We start from the raw sequence: 25,701 nt of genomic DNA, 5'->3' as shown, positions 1-25,701 counted from the left end.
CACTGTTTCCTGTCATTAGGCCAAGTATGTATGCAATTGGCAAGCTTACCCGAATCACATCTGACCTAACTTTACTAATTTGCATACAACCGAAGTCAGACTCACAGGTCTGTAGTTCCCTGGTTTCTCCTTTACAACCTTTTTCTCAAACAAAGATACATCATTAGTCACCCTTCAGTCATCAGGCACCTCACCTGTAGTTATCGATGATACAAACATTTTTGCAAGGAGTCTGTCAACTTCCTCCTTTATTCCCACAACAATTGGTGACATATTAGAGGGTGTCCTAGAGATTTATTCACCTTTTTTATATTCTGTAAAACTTTCTAAACTTCCTGTTCTGCATTGTGAACTGGTTTTGAAAGATCAAAATATATATCTCTGCATTCCCTCTCATCCATTTCTTCCTCCACAGCAAAAACTTATGGAAAATATTCATTTTAGTATTCATTTGGATTATCTTTAACCTCTTTTATCTGCAAATGCTATCTTGTATACTGTCTTTTTGCTGCCTTGATTTTTTTTTAAGAATGCCCCTGTTGATTTGAGATTCCATTCGACAGAGTTGTCGATATCCAAAATAAGATTTTTTTTCTTCGTTATTCTTGATTAGGACCTCTATCTTTGTTCATCCATCGTTCCTTACCAGCACTACCTTTCACTCGAACAAGAACATAATGCCTCCGAATTCTGGTCCTCTCAATGTAAGCCTTCCTGTTGTCTGATGTCCTTTCCCTGTGAAGAGTCTACTCCAGTCAACTTTTGCAAGTTCTTGTCTTGAACCACTTTAAAATTTGACTTGCTCCAGTTAAAATCTTTAACTTCTACGGAAGGCATAGCCTTTCCTGTAACCACTTTGAAACTAATAGAATTTATTGCTAAACCCAGAGTGTTCCTTCACCTTTACTTAAGTCACTCTTTTTTTTTTGCCCAAAAGGTCTAATTTTGCTCCATCTCTTGTAGGATCATCCACATTATTGATAAAGAGAACTTTTCTGAACAAGTAACAAATACTTCATACAAACCTTTAACACTATGGTAGCCCCGGTTGGTGTTTGGGATAATTAAAACTTCCCTGTTATTACATCTGTTATTATGCTTTGTATGTCCATGTGGTCCCTCTTACTACTGAGCCCTGACACACGGTATTCATTTAAAACCCTACCAATGTCATCTCTCTCCATGCACCAAATTACCACTGTAGTCCTTTAATGGACCTAATCTTTCACTAATTGTCACTTTACCCTTTTGTCTAGTTGGAAAATAACTTAAGATTGTTCTTTTATTTTAGCCTTTTGCTTTTTTTCCCTTCATCATCCTATCCTCCACTTAGAAAAGCTTCCCTTTTTGTTCCTTTTTTTATTTTCCTGTCCTCCTAACATTCACCCAGTTGGATGCAGTGCTGTGCTTCCAGCCAGTGCTCAAACTCAAAACTTGGTGGTCAAGCTAATCAAACCAGTGGCACTTTTTGGTAAGCCAAACTGCAAGTGTATCTGAAGCTTCCCACATGCTACAGGCAGTGCCACACATTGGAGTGAGCTGTCTTGATAAAAATACTCGAGTAAAATTTGAAGCCAAGTAGAATATTAACTTTCTTTCAAAAAAAAAAGCTAGTAACTTGCCTTTCTTTAAAGGCAGTAACTATGACTCTCTGAGTTACATGGTCGACCACCTCCTTTGTGGTTTTCACCTGAAGCTTTGCCTGACTAAGTGTCGACCAACATGTCTGGGGCTAGCACCCCCAGCCGTTTAACTGCTGTGCTACGTCACATAAAGAAATGGAAAAGTCAGAAGCCTCTGCTTCGGCACACAGCAGTTGTGGAGGAATTGAGATTTATCTGTGAGGATTGTGGGAAGGAGTACAGATCAAGGTCTGGACTGAATGGGCACAGAAGAAAACGCATTTTGTGGAAGGTGACGCTAAAACCGAGCCTAGTTGGAGGTGAGATCTGCCAGGCAGCCTTTGGTACAAAGATCGGACTGTCCCAGCACCAGAGAAGATCACATCCAGAAGCGGACAGTCGAAAGAAGTTAGAGGCCATGAAGGTGGTCAAGCGATGATGGGAGGCGCATGAGGATGAGCGGCTGAGAGAATATGTTACCGCTCATTGGATGCCTGGTACGGATAAAAAGACGATTTGTTAAGCTATGGCTGAGCAGCTGGGATGGACCCCAGAGGCTGTGCGGGTGAGGCTGAAGTCCGTCGGCTGGCTGGAATCTGGAGGTGGAGTGAGCCCGACACTGGAGGTGGTTTTACCCCCAGTAGGAGGAAGGCAAACCCCGTCCACATTATTGGAAGGAAGATCAAAGGCCGAAGCCCAGGACCACAGGACAAGCACTATGCCAATGGAGGACCCGGAGCCCACCGTCCGGAAATGGGGAACAACCAGACGAGAGCAGCAGCCGACGCGGATGACATCTGGAGTAACAGAGAAGAGATGAAGATCAAGGTGCCCGCACGGAGATTCCGGGAGAACAACTTCCAGCAGTACGTGATGAGTGGCATCGTCGACTGCTCGAGGCAGCCATTCAACAGCTACAGTACATTCGTATGGAGACGTTTTGGATCCCTGGCACTCTGGGGACTGACTGAACGGATCATCCAGGGGGAGTGCTCGCTTGGGGAGGCAAGAACGGTGTTGGATGAACACGCAGATGATAATCTGCAAGCCAAATGGATACCATCAAGAGCTCGGGTTACAGCTCAAAGTTGGCAGCGACTTAATAGTCCCCAAGTCCAAAGGGATGGTCAATCACCCGATGGACTTGAGACCGATTTTAAATGTGACATCTGTGGTGCTCTGGGTACTAAAGATTATGGCTGAGAGATGGATGTCCTGCCTGGACCTGCCATCCTTTCAATTCTGTTTTCTACGAATGGACGGAACATTTGAAGCCACTCCAGCTTGTAACGGCGTTGCTGAGAGAGACTAATGCACAATACAATAACTTGTCGTGTGCATTTATTGATGTGTCAAAGGCATTCGAACTGGTCGCTCATGACACTACCTTCAGATCAGCGGCAGGATTCAGTGCACCTCTTCCCACCCCGGTGGGTGGCTCCGCTAAAAAGTGGATATGATGGTGTGGAGGCTCTGGGCAGTTCCATGGTCAGAGCCGCCGGGGTGAGGCAAGGTGATCCACTCTCACCACTGCTTTTTATTATGGCACTGGATGAGATGATCGAGTTGGCCGATCGTATAGGGTACCAGTTTGCGGGAGAAAAGGTGGATGTGGTGGCCTATGCCGACGACCTGGTGGTATTTGCTGAAAACTAACAATGACTGAGAAATTGGACAAATTAACAACGTCCCTAGATACAGCTGGAATGACCATCAATCTGGCAAAGTCGAGGACTCTTTCAGTCGTGGGTTTGAAGAAGATCAAGAGGTAGCCATCAGGGAGACGAAGATGGTGATGCAGGGCTCAGATTCCAGCAATGGGTCCGACCGACCAGATCAAATACCTGGGAGTCCGACTTAATCGGAAGGGACGGGCACCGATGCCTCACGAGAAGATCCTCTATGATATGTTTCATGAGGTTACGTGTGCCCCATTAAAACCCCAGCAGTGAGTGGAAATCGTTCGAACTTACTTGATACCAAAAATGAAGTATAGTCTGACGTTGGGTGAAGTACACCGAAACACCCTCAAGGCTATGGATTGGCAGATCAGGCAGGCCATCAGAAGTTGGCTCTGTCTCCCTAAGGATGCCCCCATCAGATTTACACATTCTGCTTTAAAAGATGGAGGGTTAGGGATTCCTTGTCTATCAACTATAATCCCCATTGAGAAAGGGAGATGATTGGAACGACTCTTGGCCAAAGAAACACCCTGGATGTGAGCGTTGGCGACACTTAGCTTCTTCCAACCAATATGTAGAGAGATGTCCTGACCAGGCAGGATTGGAAGGATGGAGGTTTTTACTATGGAAGAAGCTAAGGAAGGTTGGAAGAAGCACATGCTGTCCCACGTTGACTGCAGTATATTACAAGGTGTGACAATAGATCAGGTTTCGCATAGGTGGATCTCAAATAATGAGAGGATGTTCCCAAGATTATTCATGAGGGTGACCCAATTGAGAACAGGGTCGCTTTTGACGAAGAAGTGAAGATCACTGGGAGCTCGTGGGGGGGGTGGTGACTGTAAATGCTGAGGTAGCTGTGGCAATCCAGAAACTCTACATCATATCTTGCAGAGCTGTACAGTCACATGATGCACGCTGCGCACGACACAATAGAGTGGTGAAACAACTAGTGCGACAGTTGTCATGTGACGGAGGCCAAAGTAATGGTGAAGCCCCGTATTCCATTAAAGACGTCCTTCTGCAAGCTGGACATTGATTGAGAGGGAGACTGCCTATGTCTGCGATGTGGTGGCGCCACTGGAATCCCAGTTGGAGGAGACCTGGATATTGAAGATTGAAAAGTATGGGGGTGATGAAGTGGTAGCCGCCACACAGCAGTAGGCCACAATGTTACAACGATAAAACAAATTCTGGTAGTGATATCTGGCCGAGGACTTAGTTACAATAGAAGTGCCAACCACCCAAAGTTGGGGATCTCCAAGATATCTATGGGAGACCTCATTACAACTATGATGCCGGTAGTGTCAAATGCTATGATCTCTATGTGCGGGGTGCATATGGTTAAAGGATGTGTCCATGTTAGTCCTGTACCTCAATCTGTACCTTCCCATCTCACAGATAATCTCAGTGATGAGCAGAAATGCCTGATATCGCATTTCCTCTGCGACAGTAGCACTACAGTGCAAATTAGGTAGGGCTTGTCCGAAGGTGGATGGCCCTATCAAATAAATGTTATAGCTTTAAAGTGGATAAAAATAGCTTGCTCAATCCATTCACCACTTGGTGCTGATGTCACTTTTTGTCAGCCTTCGAGTTTTGGCTGAGTTCTTGGGGTTTAGCTGCTGCTCCAACTGCATTTTGAAGTGGGCCTTGCCCTTTGTGCTTTTAATGATAAGCTCTGCCACTATCCACCCACACTCTGTTCTAACTGCCTCCTCTTTAAGGCTGAATAAGCTGTAGACTAGAAAAATTCTATCCCTCGTTTATACCCTGAGTCCCACTGAGGACTGTGCTTCTGGTTTTCTTCAGTGATATTGGCTTGTTACTCCCTGCTCTGTCTGTTTTGCCAACTGTTGCACACCCGTCCGTGTTTCCACCTCAGCCACTACAACCGGCAGCACTTTTCAGAACCCGTGATGGCCTGGACGAAATAGCTTTTGTTTTTCCTCCTATCCCCACTAGTCCTACCAATCATTCATCTGCACCCCCTAGTAATTGAAGACTCTGCAAAAGGAAACCGATCTTACCTGCCCACTCTATCCAAGCCCTTCATTATTTTGTACGCCTCAATTAAGTCAGTCTGCTCTATTAAAGGAAAACACTCTAGCCTATCCAATCTTTGATAGTTGAAATTTAAGTCCTGACAGCATTATTGTAACACTCCACTGTACTTTAGAGGAAGAATGTAAATTACATAATGTGGTGAGCAGGTTCCACAGTAGCCTAACCAGTGTCTTGTATAGTTGCAATATTACCTCTCTGCTGTTGTACCTTTTTGTGTGCTGAAGGAGAGCATCCTTCCTTCACTAATGTAGCTATCCGTCTTGCATTGCTGGCAAGACCTAATTGATTGGCTTGCTAGTCCACTTGATGAGGCAGTTCAAAGTTACCGAAGTACAAATGGGGGAAACGTGCGGGGCATTTAGGAAGGCCACTGCTGTTGTCTCTATCACTGGTGAATTTTAAATTGCATGTTGACAGGACACCTCAGATGTGTAAAGTAAAACATAGAAGACTAATTTGTGCAGTATATCAGGAAGTGTATCATGGATCACAAAAAGCTACCAAGGAACAAGTAATGTGCGATGAGGTAGGATTGATGAGTAGTTAATGATCCTGTAGAGTCTAGCAATCACAACAGAATTTTAAAATTCAATTTGAGGGAAAACAACTCTAGTCTCAAACTGTGCCTTCAATTTAAGGACAATTAGAGTTTAATGAAGAAAGTGTTGTCTGAAATATTACTTTAGACTAAGGCTGTTGTTTATCTCCCATTTGTTTCGTTCAAGTTAGGTTAAGCTGTGATCAACTGCTGCCAATTTTGAGCACTTTTTGCAGATATTGCAATCGAATAATGGAACTCAGACATTGATAGCCCATGTCTTACTGGTATCATGACTGCAACTGGGTGAAATACTTTGTGAAAAGGTTTCGATACATTTGATTTTGGGGAGGTATTATAACAGTTAACTGAATAGATCTAAATTTTTTTAACAATTCTTCATTTATTTGTTTTAAGCATTTATCAGGCACAGCTATCAAAGGGCTGTAAAGGGACAATTTCTCTTGCTAGTCATTTTCAGCAGTGAACAATCTGTACCTTTTTTAAAACCCCTGTCTTCTGACCTTTATCGTATCCATGCCTAACACATGCTTACTGAGTTTTTAAGTTGAAGTTAGATGTTTCCTCAGCCGTATCCATAGACCTTCAAGGAGATTTGCCAATTTTCACTATAGCTGGGAAAAAAACTTTGAATAAAATCTTTTCCTAGCCCCTGGGCTTGACTACTTTGCTTAAAGGAAACAATATTCGAAGTTAAATGAACAGATTCCTGATGGATTTAAATGTTGCCTGATGTAGTAGTAGTAATAATACCATGCAGAGCACACTTGCTGTTTGGTATGTGGAGTTAGCTGGAGAAGCAAGGTGTGTGCTCATAAATGATCCTAGTGCTTCTAGATTGGTGTGAGACCACCAGCCCATGCTTTTCCCCTCTGCTTTCCATTGATCCCTCAATTTTTTGTATTCCTAACTAGTCTTTCAATGTTCTGGCTTATGCTGCTCAGGTCCGAGGCCGTGACAAACACATCAACAATCTGAAAAGGAAGTGCCAGAAGGAGGCGGAACAGAGCAGAGAGAAACAACAACGCATTGAAACTCTAGAACGGTACCTAGCAGACCTGCCCACCTTGGATGATTATCAGAAGCAGAGCCGACAGGTGAGACTGATACTTGGCTGTCTTTTCCTGGACAATAGTGTAAATATTTGCAGAATGAGCACAGAAATTCACCCACAGAAAGCTTGACAGTTCCAAATTTTCACCGCAACCAAATACAATTCCACAATGATGGCTAAGCTGTTGAACTGAACCCCATCTGCCTCTTCAGAAATGATCTGTTAGTGTTATTGTGGAAAGGATCAGGGAGATCTCAGTGATCTGCTAGTATTTCTGTCATAACCAACATTAACAAGAGGTTTCTCCTAATTCTTTGCCATTCCACAGGGCAAGGAAAACAGTTTTCTATCATTGTAGTAAGAATAGGCTACAAATTAAAGCAATTCTTGCTGGGAGCGGGGTAGAAACTGGTTGGTTTGTAAGGGCTTTGTTAAGGATTAAAATGACTTTTCCTGAAAGCTCCTAAACTGTTTGTGGTCTCCAAAGTGTATCATTCCTGTGTCTCATTTGCAGCTCCAACCTGTTCGCCTAACTAAGAACCAATCACATGGTTGTTGGTAAGCAGAAGGCCTTTGGTGTTTGTACCAACCAAAGTTTTTTTTTATTTGTACACAGCTTTGTGCCTTCAGTTGTCTGCAACCACATTTAACCACTGATCCAATAAGCAGCTCTCATTCCAGTCTGTAATTTTAAAATGCTGGAAAATAAAAAGGCATAGTCTTTCCAGTTCTCTGGTATGTCTGGATTTAATTTGTGTTGGTAACTGCTTCTTTCCAGCGAATCTTAAAAACCACAGCCCAAATCTTCCAGTCAGGATAAGAGCCCCTCTTTCTGACCTTGATGTGGGAAAACATTAAACTTGGTTTCCTCCAGTTTTATGGCTAATTTTTTGATGTAGGATCCTTCAGAACTCCAAAAGGAAACCCCCACCGCAGTGGCATTTTTTATGGCAATAGCTGCCATATGTTGGTAAATGTTCACTAACAAACCGAAAAGTGTGAAACTTTAACGCAGCTTTTCTGGGTGCGTGTGCACCTGTAAGGATGGTAAGGGGAGGTAAATAGGTAAGGAATCAGTAGCAGGTGGGATTGGAGATGTGGATTATTTAGGTAATCAGGAGTTAGATTGTAGATGAAGAAAAATCCAGTTTCCTGGAGATAGTTACTATCCAGAAGTAAGATGAAACTGTCTGAAGGTTCTGACTAGGGCCTATGATAATACCCTGCTTCCCAAGGTTAAAACATCCTTGGCAATTTCCAGGTCAACATGTTGATAATTTTGAGAGCTCTGAAATGCATTTCTGGGCCTCAAACTTACAGTAAAACTCCCACATTCATAACCAATGCAGTGATTCCCTGGCTTTAATATTTTATTCAGTCTTGGTTCTTTTATGTAGTCACTCATGTGACATGGGCATCATTGGCTGCACCAGCCTTTATTGCCCATCCCTCATTGCTCTTGAGAAGGTGCTGGTGAGCTGTTGCCTTGAACTGTGCTATAGGGAGACTCCCAATGCTATTGGGGAGGGAATGCAAGATTTTGATCCAACAACAGTAAAGGAATGGTGATGTATTTCCAAGTCAGCATGGTGAGTGACTTGGAGGGGAGCTTGCAGGTAATGGTGTTCCCACCGTTCGTGACTGGTACGACTGCAGAGCTTAGATTTTGATCTGTTCGTTGTGGAATTGCTTAGCTGTCTATCACTTGACAGAACAGTGGCTTCACCAGGTTGACACATTTATTTTTAGTATGTCTCATGCATGCTCTTCTGTACATTCTATTGATTCACTTGCAGTAAATGTTACCGTGTTTCATGGTGTGATTGTGTTCATGACACGGTAAGATAATGTTGAAAGTAGAGGTGTGGAGATAGCAGCACACATTTAGCACTAAGCTGTTTGAAATATAAAAGTCCAGTTGCCCTCTTTTGATCCTTAATGTAGTGATTTTGTTTTTCTTTCCCTTTTTGGCAAAGCATTCCTTTGCCAATTTGCCAAATAATGGGAACAAATTTGTTTCCACTGAGTAGCTTTAGGGATTACAACACAAGTTGCTTGCATTCAATTGGTAAATGCAGCACTGTGTGATGAAGGGAAGTTCATCATGAATCCTGAGTAAAGAGCAATGGCCCTTGTGGGCCTGAGAGAGTAGTACCTAGATTGAGAGCTGGTGTCTCAGCTGAATAGAATACTGTCTTTTTCCCAGGCGCAAGTATTCCAAATCACTGACTTTGTATTTTTCCTGTAGCTGAAGGATGTGGAACTGCAATGTGAGCTTCTGCAGGGTACAGTGCTGGATCTGGAGACCAAACTCGGGGAATCTCGAGCACGATGTCGAGAAAAAGATAGCATCCTGGAGAAACAGAAGCAGAAAGAGTTGGAGCTGGTCTCTACGGTTCATGGGTAACGTAACCTGGCGGGTTATTCTCGTTCACTTCTTTTGGTCTGATTTGTTTCAGATTGTTTTATGTAATTGGAATTTAAATTGTTTCGTTGTAGAGGCAATTATTCCTCATTCTCTCTGACTCCTGTGTTTTAAATTATTCAAATCTAGTATTGGTCAACTGCTGAGGTACAGAATGGGGGATAGCCTTTTTGATGACTTTCCATTCAAAACCCAAATCTGTCTCCTCTCTTGGCTGGTGAGTTGCCTGCCAAACGTTTCTAGTATTTACAGTGACTATTAAAGTTGACCTAGGGCTAAATAAAGAAAAGCAAGGTGGGAGGCTATTCCTGGGAAGATAAGGGAATCAAAGCATTCTGTAATTGGATTTTTCTTGAATTGAGGCCCTGGCATAAATCTGAATTTGGAAAGAGTTAATTTTTTTTTTCTTTTTACAGATGATTATCACTGCCAGATAAGTTCAGCATTCCCATCTTGAGGGTTTCAGTTAATGGTGTTTTATAAGTACCCCTGTGCTGATAATGATTTCAGTCTATTTTGAGAAGTCCTCTTCACATAAATCAATTATACTCTGGCTAGGGAAATATAATAATGCAACAACAGGGTTTTCAGTTGGACTAGTTGTAATTGTTGCTATAATGACTCAGGGAAACCTGACTGGAAAGGAACGTTTTTCAATTTTGAACACCTAAATAAAATCATTTCTCTTGGCTTACAAAGACTTAGACTGGGACAGACAGTTCAGCAGACCATCCTTAGGTCTACTTTATGCTACTTCTTTTTAACCACCACCAGTAAATCACCCATGTAACCAATTAGAAACTTACATGCATTACAAGACCATCAAAAATGAGGGGTAGGGAGAGCAGAAAGGAGCTAAACCAGAATGGGGGTGGGGTGGGTGTCTGCTTATGTATAGTTATTTCACAAAACAATTTTCCTACCACCAAAAATGACTGACTCTTTTTGAAACTACTAACCACCACTGGTAAATCATCCATGGAGCCAATTTGAGAGGTGTCTGTCTGTGTCATTTTTTTTACATAGTTTTATTTTTATATTAAAATAAATAAATAAAACAACCTGTTCAGATGTTATTACATGCCTCTGGAGCAGGTGAGGGTTGAACCAGGGCCTCTTGGTCTGGGAGTAGGCTCACTACCACTGCGCCACAAGTAGGCTAAGACAATGAGTTCCAGGTGAGGCAGGTAATTGCCTGTTACCGAGGGGAGTTCACAGTGAGCTCAGGGAAAATAATGGTTTCCCCATGAATCCCTAGGGGTTATCACATCCCTCTTCCCCAAGTCCAAGGTATCCCCCTTGCACCTGTGCCGATTGGGGCCTTTGAGTCACTTTGCCATCACCCCATTACAGTTGACTTCTGGGTCTGTTAGGCGAGCATATAATAATTAGTCTTCTGTGAAGACTCAGCTATTGCAGGGGATCTTATTTTTGGCAACCTCTGACAGAGCTCATTGCACCTCTGTTTCCATCCCAAGTTTGAGTCTGTAGTCCTTAGTGCTGACTTTTGAGCTTTTAGCAGCAGGAGTTTCCTGTTTGCAAGATATTGAACGTATGTCTGCTGAAACAATTCCTTCTGAGGATGGTTAATGCTAACAGAAGTGGTCAACGTGCATTTTGCAGTCTTCTCCCCAATTTTAACCATGTATAATACTGGTCCCTGTATTTTTTTCCTCCAAGGAAAACTGCATGAATTCAGAGGTATCACTGAAGTTGCTTTATTTCCTGGTTTAACAGCTCTGTCTGACCAATGCCACTGTAGCCCCTTTTCCTGGGCTTCTTTTCAGAGCATGACATAGGTGCATGTCAGTAGGGTCATCCAAGTTGGGTCTGAATTTGCCCTAGTACTTGGACTTCGACTCTAAGGAACGCAATGGAGTTGGAGCCCTCTCTATGGCCTTCACCTTCTCTTTTGACAGTGTATAATTTGTCCTCGTCAACACTGCACTTGAGGTATGTCACCTTGTTTACTTGGAACACGTTTTTTAGATGGACACCAGATGTAGAAAAAATGCTGTAAAACTTCCCCCAAGTACTTTAAATGTTCCTTTGCCATAATGTCTGAGATTAAGACATCATTCATATTGCTACTCTGGGCACCTCTGGAGCATCTCTCTCATCCTTTTGAAAGATGGCACAAGCCAAAGATACTACAAAAGGCAAGCAAATGTACTAATACAGTCCTTTTTGTGAGTATTCATAGCGACATACTTCCTGGAAGGCCCCTCAAGTTCCAGTTGGAGGTAGGTGTGACTTGTACCCAATTTGAAAAACGTGACCTGCAGCCAGATTTGTGCCAAGTCTGTGTGGCACAGGATAGTTGTCTAAGCAGCAAGCTCTGTTGACTACCAGCTTACAATTTGTTTCATCTGTGGGAATTATAAGATTCCTAAACTAGAATTACTCGCATAGTTATACGAAGCATATAATGCCACATTCCGAATTCGTTTTCTATTTTTGATCATAGGGGACCGGCTGTACCTTCAAGTATTTAGGCCGGGTCTCTGGGTGGCTTTAGATGTTGGTCCTGATGCCTTTTTATCCACCGAAGCGCTGTCAACATACGTGAGGATACTTCCCAATGACTTCATATAGACTGCCAGTATCCGTTTTAAAGATCTGTTGCCAATCCAAGTAGACTTTCTGTAGCTAGCCCTTTCCTAAAAGGGCGAGAGCTGGCCCTTTTCCCATTACTATCAGTAACGGGAGTCTGACTGACTGGCCATGTGGAATTGGGGTTACTGATCCCAATAATATGCAAGAGCTGCCCAGAATATGTGGCCTTCTGTCCAGCAGGCTCAAAGGTCAGATGCCCATCAGTTTCCCAAACACACTTTCTCCCCCGCAGTAGATACATCCTCACCTGTCTACCTGCATGTTTGGTTGTCGCCATTTACCTGAATGGCCATCTCCATTGGGGCCACGTTAGGGGCAGTAATGTGATTTAGCTGTGTCAATTCCTCATCCTCAGGCAGATTTGCAGTTGCTTATGCTATAACATGGGTTTCTTCAATGCGTATTGGCTTTAACATTATTGGAAGAATTTAGACTGCTATTTGTAGAACGTAAACTTTCCTTGCCTGTATTAGCTATAATGTGATTCCAGCCCCACTAGCTTAAATGGTGCAGCTACTGTGCAATTTTCTTAATGCGAGATCACCTGGGAATGGAACTGTCGCACTGTATCAGAACTGACTATTTGCAAAGCCGAGTCTTGAGTTGACTTTGCCTTTTGACATGGTTTTACATTTCACCTGTTTTGGGTACCTTGTCTGGGGCGTACTCCAACTCTGACGCACCTAAGTTTTTTTCTTTTGTTTCTAACTATTCACCACCCAGTAAAACACCAGTCAGCCTATTGAATATTTACATGCAAAGCCTGTTTATGGGCAATGCAAAACCATTGATTTTGCTTTATGGATGTTTTTAGAGCCACATGTTCAGAAGTGTTATTATATATCTCCTGGAGCAGGTGGGATTTGAACCCAGGCCACCTCGTTCAGAGGTAGGGACATTACTGATGTGCTGTAGACCCTTCTTGCTGGATCTGCTTTTTTTCCTGAAATTAGCCTGTTCAGAGATGTTATTCCACACCTCTGGTGCAAATGGGACTTGAACTCTGACCTCTCAATCCTAGAGGTAAGGATACCACCACTGTCCCATGGGTTAAATTTCTCATCAATCGGTTTTTAACCTTTTATTGACCTGTCAGTCTCAAATGCAGCATGCAAATTTGTATTGGTTTAAATACTTAAATTTAACCTTAGCAAAATACATCTGCTCCACCTTTGGAGTAGGTTGGACTTGAACCTGGACTGCCTGGCCCAGTGGTTGGAATACTATCACTACGCCATAAGAGGGCCTGATCGCTGTACCACAAGTGAACTTGGATGATGATTTCCAACTGGGCAAGTCATTACCTGTTACTGAGGGAGCTCATGCTTAATGACCTCCAAGGAGCTTAATTAGTGATTTTCCTGTGGACCTTGTAGAGGTTGTCACAGCTGCATTTAACCCAATGCCACTTTAAGCCCTCAACCCAAAGAGTATCACTGATACACACACTTTTTAATCTGTGCAAAATATGAATATTTCAGGCACATGACTAAATTCTGTACTGACTCGTTCCTTCACTGTCCTTTTTTTTTAAAGGAGGCATTAATTGGAATATCATGTAAAGCTATCTATCTTTCCTTCAGCCTGCAGGAGAAAGTTGCAAAATGTCTGGAGGATGGTGTGAGGTTGCCAATCATGGATGTAGAGAAGCTGAAATGTGAGAGCAACAACCTCAAAGGAGATTATGAGCGAGCCATGAAGGTGAGTACCTACCATTCCAGGGCAGACTAAATACAATGTCTTACCATTAGATGTAAGAGCAGAGTTAGGTTTTGGCCCATTGAGTCTTCTCCTTCATTCGATCATGCCTGATTATGTTTCTGAATCCCATTCTCCTGCCTTCTCCCTGATCCTTCTAACCTGATCTTCTAAATAATCAAGAACCTACCAATCTGTCTTAAAAGCACTCAATGACTTGGTCTCCATTGTCTTCTGCAGCAATGAGAGCAATAATTGAGGGAAAGTGATTAGCCAGTCAGAAAACTAATTTTCACTGTTTGCAGGACATGTGAATTTGCTCCTGCAGGTGTACATTTAGCTAGAGCAGTCATTCAAATTCCATCCTTAACTGTGTAGATCTGCAGAAGCTGTAAGGAAGCTCATTTCATGAGAAACCATTTATCGATGTTCCAGATATGACAGTCACTAAAACTGTGGCCATGTTTATTTAGTGAGGTTGCTGGGTTTTAATTAATGTCTGTTTTCAGGCATTGATTTCTGTCTGCTGTTCCATTACACAAACAGAAAATGCTATACCCTATAACCAAAACAGATAAATTCTTATTTTAAGTGTGTGGGATTTGATGGTCCTTTGCTCAGTTCATGGGGGTTGGAGGGGGGAAAAGTCTTGCATGTAAACCGTGATAATGGGAACTGCAGATGCTGGAGAATCCAAGATAACAAAGTGTGAAGCTGGATGAACACAGCAGGCCAAGCAGCATCTCGGGAGCACAAAAGCTGACGTTTCAGGCCTAGACCCTTCATCTTTGCATGTAAACCAGCTGCTTTTGATGCAAGCGATCCCTTTTTTGGACCAGTACATCTCCAGCCTGGGAAAGAGGCTCATCTTTCTGCTATTTCGTGCTGTCATAACTGAGCCTCGACAACAACAGTGTCCCATAATTGGACATGGTACAATTTAGTAGGAATTCTGTTGTGTGTAGTATTGTGGATGTGTAATACTGAGGTGTACAGTTTTATATCTAACTAGTGAAAGATTACTCATCAGCCAGATGAGCAGATTTTGATCAACAGTTACTGAATATTCAGTGCTTGCATTAATGCAAATTGTGCAAAGGGATTGGTGATCAGCCTTGTAGTGTTACTTTATTCCTCTAACTATTTCAATATGTTTTTGGCAAAATAAGTGTCAAATCTAAGCTTAGAAGTCTCACCAGGATGTATTTCACCTGGTTTTGGTCTTCGAAGATCTTCTGACACTATTGAGCAGTTTTGGGTTCTCTTTCTTGGAGATGAGGTCAGGTAGTAGCATTTCCCTCTGTATTTGCAGTGTTTGTGTTTAGACTCAAGCGATATCTTGAATTATTGACCCTCCATTAACTTTGCACTTTTTCTTCGTGTGTTGTGACTTTGAGCCCTACGTGGGCTTAAGGGTGAGAATTTTGAGGAACAGGGAAAGGAAGGAGAAGCAAGTGCAGTGCAGGAGTTTGCGTACAAGTTGTTTGGTTTAATGTTTGAGGTCAGGATTAAGTTCATGATTTGGGAGTTTGATTAGTTGCAGGGTTTGGCAGGATTCTGGAAGTTTGAGGGGCTCAAGTGTACAGAGGTGGGCTTTATTGAGGGGTATAATTGTTGAAGTGGAGTACTTGTTTTTAGGGAAGTCTTATGCTAAGGCATAAGAGTATTAATGATAAGGCTAGATTTCATCTATTGTTGCCAGTGGTATTGCTCACCTTTGGGAGGATTCATGAACTCATCTGTCTGGGCACTGGGATTCCCACTGGAACATCCTCAAGGCAGGACTCATGGTATTGTGTGCACCCACCTAAAACAACTAGGATTTCACTGTTTTAAAACTGCCTTCCTGGCATTTGCCAACTTTTTAAGCCGCCTACCAGACTCCAAGTCTCTCTGCTGTAATCCTGTTGAAAGTTTATCAGATGTCGAATTATCTAATCTATATAATTATTCTAATCTTCTACTCACTTGCAGTTTTTGTCATGGACTATTTGTGTTTGTATCATGCTTTGATTCTCTTCCTGGTTGGGACCATCCTTGACCATTTTGGTGAATGGCCATTTGAAGTGCGGAGGACAATGCTCTGAACTTTGATAATCCCGCCTCACTCTTGTATTCTTAATGTTGAAACTAAGTCTACACGCTCCACTGTAATTTCCTACAGGACTTCAAAGCACTGCATGAATTTATTCTTGTGATTTTTCAGGTTTCAACCAAATTAATTCTGTGTTTATTGACAATGAACATACTGTTGGAGTTCTATTTGTTGCAACTGATTAAAAGAGGCATGCTCCTTCTCACATGCCTGGGCATCCTCCACCCCCCACTTGCTCTGAGCTGTTGGGCACCTGTAGATGATCGATCAAATTGTGATTAGCCAGACGTTACCAGTCAGATTTAGAATTGTTATGAACAAAAAATAAGCCTGATTCAAATTGCAAGAAGTTCACCAAACTTGCCAAATTTTGACATACCATTTCTGAACCTGGATTTTAACAATACTGAGGCCAGTATCCATGAGACAATTGCTGAGATATGGTGTTCCCCCATAAATGAGGATATGGAACAGGAAGCATTTCATTAGCCTTGCTGAGCTTTACTCTACTCCTTTTTTGAAATTTAAAATTAATAAAATATGGAAAATGCTTTTTGTCATTGCGTTTCTTCTACATGAGCAAATAATTTTAATCACTTCTTACCTGCCTGACTCCTATATCCATTCCATTCCATTCTTCTTACCCTTCTTCCTCTCTCCAATCCTATTCTGAATGTTTACATAGGTACTGCCTCCTGTCAATAAACCTGAAAGTGAAATCCACAGCATCAGTTCTAAGAACATTTGTCCTGCCTTTGCTTGTAAATCTCTTACATTCCATGTTGAATCAATGACCACTGACCCCTACACTAGTGGTCTGTTACCACCTCTGTTCCTTTTTTGTAATTTTAAGCACTTTTTATCACATGCCTCTTTTAATCAGTTGCAACAAATAGAACTCCAACAGTATGTTCATTGTAGTCAATGAGGCAATATCCTGTTGAATCTGTGCTGAATGATGTACAGAGACTCCATGTTCACCTTTTAATGTGTAGACCAAACTACCCATTGTGCTTTTTAACTCTGACTTATCTGAAGTGGTACTTATCAGGTAAGAACAATTAGGATTTAATTAATTTTACAAATATTATTGACTCAAGATCCTGCCCTTCTTTTAGCCTGTTTCTCCCCTGCTCCTTGCAGCACTCAATTCCTTTGGTATACCACACCACCAAGCCTTGTTCTGGTCATGGTGTAATTATATATCCAAAATGCCTTTCAGAAATACAGCAAAATTTCAAAGGCAAAAAGTGAAAAATTGGAAAGGAAACTTCAATGATAATCCTGTACAAGTAAATTCTGGTTTAGTCTTCCCTTCATAGAGAAGAAAATATTAAAAGATTGTACACGAGTAACACCATCCTTCTCGAGGATTAGGTTGCCAAAACAATGCACGAAACATGAATATTTAAAATACCTGCAGTAAGTGAAAGTTGTGCTGTACTAAAGACCAGAACAAAATAATTGTCCAAAAGTGACAAAGGAGACATTGCATCAGCTAAAATTGGATAAATCATTAAAAATTATATTGCATGTTACTCATTTGTGGGTAAATGTCTCATTGCACATCACACTAACGGCACAATTGCAAGGAAAGGAGATAACTGGTGGTCCACATTAAATTTGTAACGAGCCAAATATAGTTTAGATGAAAGTTGGATTGACACTTTTCTCAGATAATAAAATGTGAGGCTGGATGAACACAGCAGGCCAAGCAGCATCTCAGGAGCACAAAAGCTGACGTTTCGGGCCTAGACCCTTCATCAGATGAAGGCTCTAGGCCCGAAACGTCAGCTTTTGTGCTCTTGAGATGCTGCTTGGCCTGCTGTGTTCATCCAGCCTCACATTTTATTATCTTGGAATCTCCAGCATCTGCAGTTCCCATTATCTTTGACACTTTTCTCAAATTACTTTAAATATCACTGAACAGATTTACAATGGCATTTTAGTTAAGAGACTCTGACAATGGAAACATTTTGCGAATAGTTACACATCAACCTGATTAGGTCACTTCCTACTGAAGTTTACCACTGTTTAGTTCTTGAGGACACTTGTGGCTAATCTGCAGTGGTATGAAAATTGTCCCTGTCTTCTGTTTTTAAATGGAACCTTGTGGCTTCAACTTAAACAAGTCGTTTAAATCTGTAGTGATCCTTCAACATTCTGTCTGACTACTGTATCCGGGTACTGAAAAGCTGACTGGTCAGGGCAGCAAAAAGCTGTGTGCCAGTTTAGGATTTTTATTTAATAAGTAGGACTGGCTGGCAGATATTGGGTGGAGGGAGAGGAGGGCAGGGAACCCACGCCTGGGGCTTCAGTCCTGATGGTGGCTTCTCTCTGTTCCAGTTTGCACACATTGTGATTGGGTGGGGAAATCTGGATAGAAAAGGAGGGCAGATCTGAGAGAATGAATCAGAATGGGATTGGAGAACAAGAATTGGAAGATGAGTTGGGAGGGAAAGCAAGTTGTGAAGAGGGGTTTTTGGGTGGCGGTAAAGAGCTGATCACAGTTTTTGGATGGGATGGGTGTTCAGTATGTTATGCAGTGTGCAGCTGAAACTGACATCATATGAAAGTATTTTTAAAAACAGACTTCCATATCTGATTTGCTTTTGCAAATCTAAAAGTAGGGAAATTGAGAATAACCTGCTATATGTAACAATGATGCTTTGTTCTTAATTTGTTTTTGCTGGGACCATGAGTAAATTTGGGTATGTATGTTGTTCATGGGCTATGGGTGATACTGGCGAGGCCAGTTTTTATTACCCTTTCCAAAAAGGCTAGTGAGTTTAAATGGGATCCGTTTGGAAAATAGTTGTTTGCAATGCACTGTTATTGTCCTTTCCTTCACTTCAATGTGCATAGTTTAGATAGGTCATGTCCTGCTGTTGATACATGACAAGAAATGCTGTTGGTGATTTTTTTTAAACATAAATGCATTGATACAGTCTTGATAGTAATAGGGGTAAACAACAGGAAACAATATTTCTACACAGCTTGAAGTCTAATAATTGCACCCCATTTGAAACTGCCTGCAAGTCTTTGCAGTTCACTACAGGTCTTCAGATATGCTGTAATTACATGATTTCCCCAAAAATGTTTGACTAGTTTTTGCCGTCTCTGTTTAACAATTGGTATTGACTATCTTATCTGCATTGTGCAGAAGGCAGGCTATTTGCATAAGGTAGATGGAGCATTCAATATTCCAGTGTATTGTATACAATTGCATACAAGGGTCACAAGACTAGAACTAGTTATGCTATTTTCAGATACTGTTTCTAATTCTTTGTTCATTTATTAGATCATAGATAAACAACAAAAAAGCATTGAGCAGCTTACCTTACAAGTACAGGTAAGAAGATTCTAAAATATAATCACGTAATTTTTACCTTGGCACAAGGAAGTGAATGATAGTCTCCTAAGCCCTGCATGCTATGTTTCATTCTTGACCTTGCTGATGGCATGAAAGTGTTGAATCTCTCTCTGGGCTGAACATGAACAGTTCCAGACCAGTTTCTGATTATGCTGTAGCACAAAATTGACACTGGTCTTTTTGACAGTGGCAATCTTTGGGTGTTAGGGTGGTTTAAGCTATGTGACAGTAACTCTGATTACACTACATTCTGTCTTGCTTTTAATGTGGATGTGCTCAATAATATGAAGGACATGCTTTAAGATGAGAAATAACAGTTGCTTTAAAATTGGGTAATAGAGCAGGTGATTTTTACAGGGCTGACCTTCTGCCCTACTTTTATCTAACTCAATCAGCATATGTTTTTAGTTCCTTCCCTTGTGTACTTGTCGAGTTTGCATCGGATAATACCTGATCTTTCAGCTCACGTTTCAGAGTTGCCTTCAGTATCTTGGGGTTGGAGAGCAAGATTATTCAGCGTTCTATGCCTGATCATTATTATGGTGACTATTTCTATTAAGCATGTAGTGAGGACAGAATTTGCCTTCACTATGGTGGCACCTTGCTGTTAAAACTAGAGAACATCAATTGATTCTGTCACCATGGCACTGTCCTGTGGTCACTACTTTTTGAGGAGAGTGAGGACCAGCTGTGGTGATGGAGATTATTGAAATATTTTAACCTCTATTTCTGCATATTGAAACATATAGGCTCTGCAAGAGCGTGTGGCACAAGAGGAAGAAACAAGTCAGGGTCTTCGTGAGGAGCTATCTGGGAAGGAGAATGGATCACAGTTACTGAGGAAAGCCATGAAAGAGGTCAGAACAGTGATTTGTAAGCTGCTTTTGCATCAATTGCTGCAGTTCCCAAAATATGGTGCCCTCTGAGAATAAAACTAACATACTGAAATGGGCTTTTGTAATGACCAGTTGTTAGTGGATCTTGGCAATTCTGAATGTTTTTACACTAACTATTTGTTCTTGTGGTTTTTGACATTCCTACCTGATCATTCAGTTCTAGCATCATAGGAATTAAGAGCAGGAATAGGCAATTCAGCCCTTTGTGCCTGTTCTGCCATTTAACATGATCATGGCTGATCTTATTCTGGTCTCAACTGTACTTCCCTGGCTCCTCCCAATCACCCATTATCCTACTTTTCATTAAAAGCACATTGGTTTCTTTCTTGGATCTATTGATTTTGATTCTTTGTCTACTATACTCTGGGGCAGTGAGTTCCACGGTTTCAAAACTTTTGAGAGAAGTAGTTTCCCTTCATTTTCAGTTTTGAACCTACCTGCTATCACACTCTATACTTATGACCTCCTTTCCTAAGACACTGCCTCCCTCCAGGAGGAGCATTTTTGTGACGTTCACCTTATCAATTGTCTCCCTCTCTGTCCTGCTCTATCTCTCCACCGCCACCCCCCCCCCCCCCCCCCCCCCAGCTCCTCCTTCCAAACTCCGACAAGTACAAGACCAAGCTATTCAGCAGCTTCTTGTAAGACAATCCTTTTGATTCCAGGGATGGATCTGGTGAACCACCTCTGAACTGCTTCCAGTGCCATGACACCCTTCAAACTTGACACAATATTCCAGGTCACACCAACACCTTTATATAGTTGCAACAACATTACTTTTATAATCCAATCTTTAGGCAATAAATGCTAGGATTATAATGTCCAAAAAGGACAATCTTCCACTTAAGAGTTTAAAATGGGGCTATCTGCCAGATTCTGGGCCATTTTGTTGTCTATCAATATCCACCTGTAAACTCTCTATCTCCTCATCAACAGCTTGCTTTCCCACTTTTAGTATCATCCACAAATTTTGCTATGTTACGCTCTGTCATTTGATTGCAGATCATTTATATAGGTTGTAAATATTTGAGGTCAGAGAACTAGGTGCTACAGAATTCAATGTTACAGCTCACCATCCAGAGAAAGACCCATTTATCTGACCCTCTGCATTTGTCAGCCAGCCAATCCTCTATACAAGACAATACTATGCCCTTTATAGCCCTCTGGGATCTAACCTTCTGGATCAGTCTTTTGTGGCGTCTTGTCTAACACCTTCTGGAAGTTCTAGATATACCACATCCACTGGATCCCCATTATCCATCTTGCTGGTTATAGCCTCAAAGTTTATTAGGTGTGTCTTGCCCTTCATGAAACCATGCTGACACTGGTGAATTGAACTTTTATTTTTCCAAGTTTCAGTTATCTCCTCCTTCTTTTTATGGTTGACTCCAACAACTTCCCCAATAGAGGTCAAACTAACTGGTCTATAGTTTCCCACATTTTGCCTATCTCCCTTTCTTTTAAATAAGGGTGTCACAATAGCCTGTTTCCAATACACCTGGTACCTTTTCTAGAATCCAGGTAATTTTGGAATATAATAACTTATGGATCCACTATGTCTGTTGCTATCAGGCCCCAGGGACTTATCCGCCTTTAATCCCATTAGTTTAATTAATACAATTTCCCTACTTATAGTTCAGTTAGATATAACTTATAATTGCAGCTTTCAAACTGAGTTTTCATCTGCCCACAGAGGGGAAGAAATTATGACCTTCTATTTATGCCACCTGTTGGACATTAGCAATATACTGTGCTTCAGCCTGTTGTTATGTTGGCACTTTGCTGAATTAGGGTTTGTGATATTGAGGGAAGTGTGAATGGTGGACAATTAAATATCTAAAGATGAAGGGGATACCTCACCATTTGTCCTATCCTCAATATTGTGGGAGCCCAGCCCCTGGTGCTAAAGACCAAGCTGAAGGATTTGCAGCTGTCTTTTTAGCCAGAAGTGTTACGTGGATGATCCACCTTTTTGTCTTCTCCTGAGGTCCCTAACATCGTAGATTCTGTCAATTCAATTCAATTCACTTCACTCCTTTCCCCTGGTATTGACTAAATGGCTGAAGACACTAAATACTGCAAAGGCTATAGGCCTTCAGATCTATTGCTGGAATGTTTAATGTTTGTGCCTCAAAATTAGCTGAACCTCCTAGCCAAACTGTTACACTAAAACTACAACACTGGCATCTTGCTGGCTAGTGACTGCTAATTGTCTATTCTTAATCACCAGCAAAGTGATTTGAAAAGCCATTGACAGTGCTATCAAGGAGCACTTGCTCAGAGTAACCTGCTTAGATTAGATTCCCTACAGTGTGGAAACAGGCCCTTCAGCCCAACAAGTCCACACCACCACCCCCCCCCCCCCCCCCCCCAACCCTGAAGCATCCCACCCAGACTCATCCCCCTATAACCCACACACCCCTGAACACTATGGGCAATTTAGCATGGCCGATCCACCTAGCCTGCACATCTTTGGGAGGAAACCGGAGCACCCGCGGCTTACTGATGCTCAGTTTGAGTTCCATCAGTTGCTCAGCTCCTGACCTCCAAATAGCTTTGGTCTAAATATAGAGCTGAACACCTCCCTTGAAATCAGGGACCCATTTGAATGACCTTGGCATCAAAAACCCCAGGAAAGCTGGAGCCATTGGAAACTTCAGGTGGGGTGGAGTTTTGGGAAGGGCAGTCTTCTCATTGGTTATAATCATAACATGGAAGATGATTGCAGTTGCTGGAGGTCAATAATTTCAGTCCAAGACAGCGTCTGCACGAGTTCCTCAGGATAGTGTCTTGTACTCAACCATCTTCATCTATATTGTTGGTAACTATTTCCCCCCCCCACCCCCAATAACGTCACAAGTTGGAGTGTAGGCTATCGAATGTCGTACCATTAATGACTCCTGCTGGAGCAGCCCATGTCCATATTCAGCCTGGCTTGGGTTGCTATGTGGTAACTAACTACCAGTATCAGACAATAAGTATCTCTAAAAAGAATGAACCTCAAGGTACGTTTGTTAAATTTTTTTTTGTCATTGCTATTGCTGGATCCTCTACACTCTAAGTCATCTAGTTACTATTGACCAGAAACCCAGCTCCACTAGTTCTGTATATTACTGTAGTCACAAGAGTAGGTGAGACAAAGCATTCGCTGCAAGTGTTTCCCCAAAACCTGTCCTCCATCTACAAGGCAGAGATCGGGAATATGATAGAATGCTTACCACTTGCCTGGATGAAAGAAATTTGACACACACAGCAAAAAAGACTACTTGATTAGCACCCCATCCATAGTATTTCATGTTTATTCCTGCATCACTTATGCATTGTGGAAGCAGTGTACGCCATCTAAAGTAATTCACCAGATTCTTCCAACATTATGTTCCACACCTATAACCTTGAGCTGGAAGACGAGGGCAGTGTGTTCATGAGGGATGATACCACCTGCAAGTTTCCCTCCATGCTACACTTTTTATTCTGACTTGGACCTATATGGCTGAACTTTCATTTTTGCTGGGTCATAAACTGGGAACTCCCTTCAGAACAGCACAACAGGTCATGGACTGCGTGTTTCCAGAAGGGCAGCTCACATCACTTTTTCCAAGACAATTTTAAAAAAACAAAGGCTTATCTGGCCAGTGATGCTCACATTCAATATATATATTTTTTCTTTTGGTAAAAAAGAAGGAATGAACATCTTGATCCTTAGGCTGCATGAACGGCCTTTATTGTGTGGACATGCTCCTATTAAACAAGTTACTAGCTCCTTTTGAATTTGCTGTTCTCCATTTTCCGTTAGTATGCAAGCTTGTGTCATGGCTCTACACTAATGATCATTAGTTTTAATGCAATAAATATTCCGGCCTAGTATAATATTTTGACTTTGTGTACAGAAATTAAACACTTTTAAGCTAGATTTGTAACTTTTTATTCAAAAGCCCTTGTCAGGATGGTACTTTCCCATCCACTCACCTCTGCTCTCCTTCCAGTGCTTTCCACAAATTGCCTAACTATAAACTAAGGGTGGCTATGGCAATAGCTGTTGGTATAGAACCACACCTCTTGTGAAACACTGTACGTGTTGGGTATAAAAAAAATAAATAAAATGGTGCATAACCCGATTATGGATTCTTACTGATGTCAAGGTAATGTGCATGGCCGGATGACCTGTTTTATGTTCTAGTGCTTTGCTGTGCATCAGATGCTAGTATGTAGCTAAATAATGGTACAAGTAGCTGTATCTTGTGTGTTTGCCTGAATCTGGCTGTAAATTTTACATTGGAAAGTGCCAGTTGTGCTGTGCTCCCCGAGGAAGGTAAATTAGAGTGGAAGGGCATTATCAAGCTGTTTCGACAATTCCTTGGTTTAGTGTGGAACCCTTCAGATGGGTCATCTGACTGCTGAATAACATAATCCCCACCCCATCCCAAAAGTCTCAACTGAGACTGATATCACAAAGCAGACTTTTTCATTTAAGTAGAAATGAAAAAGGAGTTAGTGATGGAGACTTGCCAAGTTTAAGGGCATTTTAAATGGTCATTGGATAAACATATGGATGATAATGGAATAGTGTTGGTCAGATGGGTTTCACTTTGGTTTCACAGGTTGGTGCAACGTTGAGGGCTGAAGGTGCCTGTACTGCACTGTAGTTTTCTAAAAGTGGCGCAGTGTCTCAGTGGTTAGTGCTGCTGCCTCAGCACTAGGAACCCGGGTTCGATTCCATCCTCCGGTGACTGTCTGTCTGTGTAGAGTTTGCACATTCTCCCCGTATCTCTGTAGGTTTCCTCCATAATCCAAAGATGTGCAGGCTAGGTGGATTGGCTGTGCTAAATTGCCCATGGCATTCAGGGATGTGTAGATTAGGTGGATGGGTCTGAGTGGGATGCTTTGAGGATTGGTATGGACTTGTTGGGCCAAAGGACGTGCTTTCACACTGTAGGGATTCTGTGAATATACAATTTTGTGCCATAACTTAAAACACAGTTACAGCTCAAAGTTTCAGCACAAATTAGAAGACCGTGTTTTTAAAAAGAAAATTAGGTCTATCAAAATACAACTTGATACTTTGCTGTCTTTTCTAGCTTTCTGCCCAGAATCAGGAGCTGATTGAAAGGAATTTGACTCTTCAGGAACAGTTGGGACAGCTGGACCTGAGCAGGCAGCCTCCGTCTGAAAGCATGCAGATGTTGGAGAAGCTGCATCGTGAGCTGGCTAGGAGTTTGCATGATCTTCAGGCGATCTGTAACATTCTTACGCAGAGAACCCAAGGCAAAGATCCCAACCTCTCTCTGCTGCTGGGGATCCAATGTAAGTAACCAGTGTGCTTGCACTTTTGGAATAATTCTTTCCTAATGACAACACATGAGCATCCAAAACCATATAGTAGAGAATTGGTGTTTGGATTATTAGCCCAGAAAATTTGATGAAAATCCCAGCATGGATATTTTAAAAATAAACTTCTATACATAAAATGCCAGAATTACTTGTCAAGACTTGTATTAATCCAGGACCTTGAATGTCATAAAATCTCCAAGGAATCTACACTTTATTGTTTATAAAGCAGCTTGAGACCTAGCTACCCAAGGCAGTATGAAGGTGGATAGTCAAAGGTAGGTTTTGA

At 41.9% G+C, this 25,701-nt stretch overlaps 1 protein-coding gene across 3 annotated transcripts in view; it reads left to right on the top strand.

Moving 5' to 3' along the window:
* Window positions 1-25,701, top strand: part of cep85 (centrosomal protein 85) — an 81,001-nt gene that overhangs the window by 51,382 nt on the left and 3,918 nt on the right. For all 3 annotated transcript variants that reach the window (XM_059654331.1, XM_059654332.1, XM_059654333.1), the window contains 6 exons: window positions 6,875-7,027; window positions 9,233-9,387; window positions 13,609-13,726; window positions 19,120-19,170; window positions 19,941-20,048; window positions 25,163-25,388. In XM_059654331.1, the coding sequence (XP_059510314.1) occupies window positions 6,875-7,027; window positions 9,233-9,387; window positions 13,609-13,726; window positions 19,120-19,170; window positions 19,941-20,048; window positions 25,163-25,388 (811 nt within the window). The remainder of the gene's footprint in view (window positions 1-6,874; window positions 7,028-9,232; window positions 9,388-13,608; window positions 13,727-19,119; window positions 19,171-19,940; window positions 20,049-25,162; window positions 25,389-25,701) is intronic.

The sequence above is a fragment of the Stegostoma tigrinum genome, chromosome 24 (genome assembly GCF_030684315.1).
Source record: "Stegostoma tigrinum isolate sSteTig4 chromosome 24, sSteTig4.hap1, whole genome shotgun sequence".
NCBI lineage: Eukaryota > Metazoa > Chordata > Chondrichthyes > Orectolobiformes > Stegostomatidae > Stegostoma > Stegostoma tigrinum.
The sequence above is the reverse complement of the archived record's forward strand: the minus strand, read 5'-3'. Positions and strand labels throughout refer to the sequence as shown.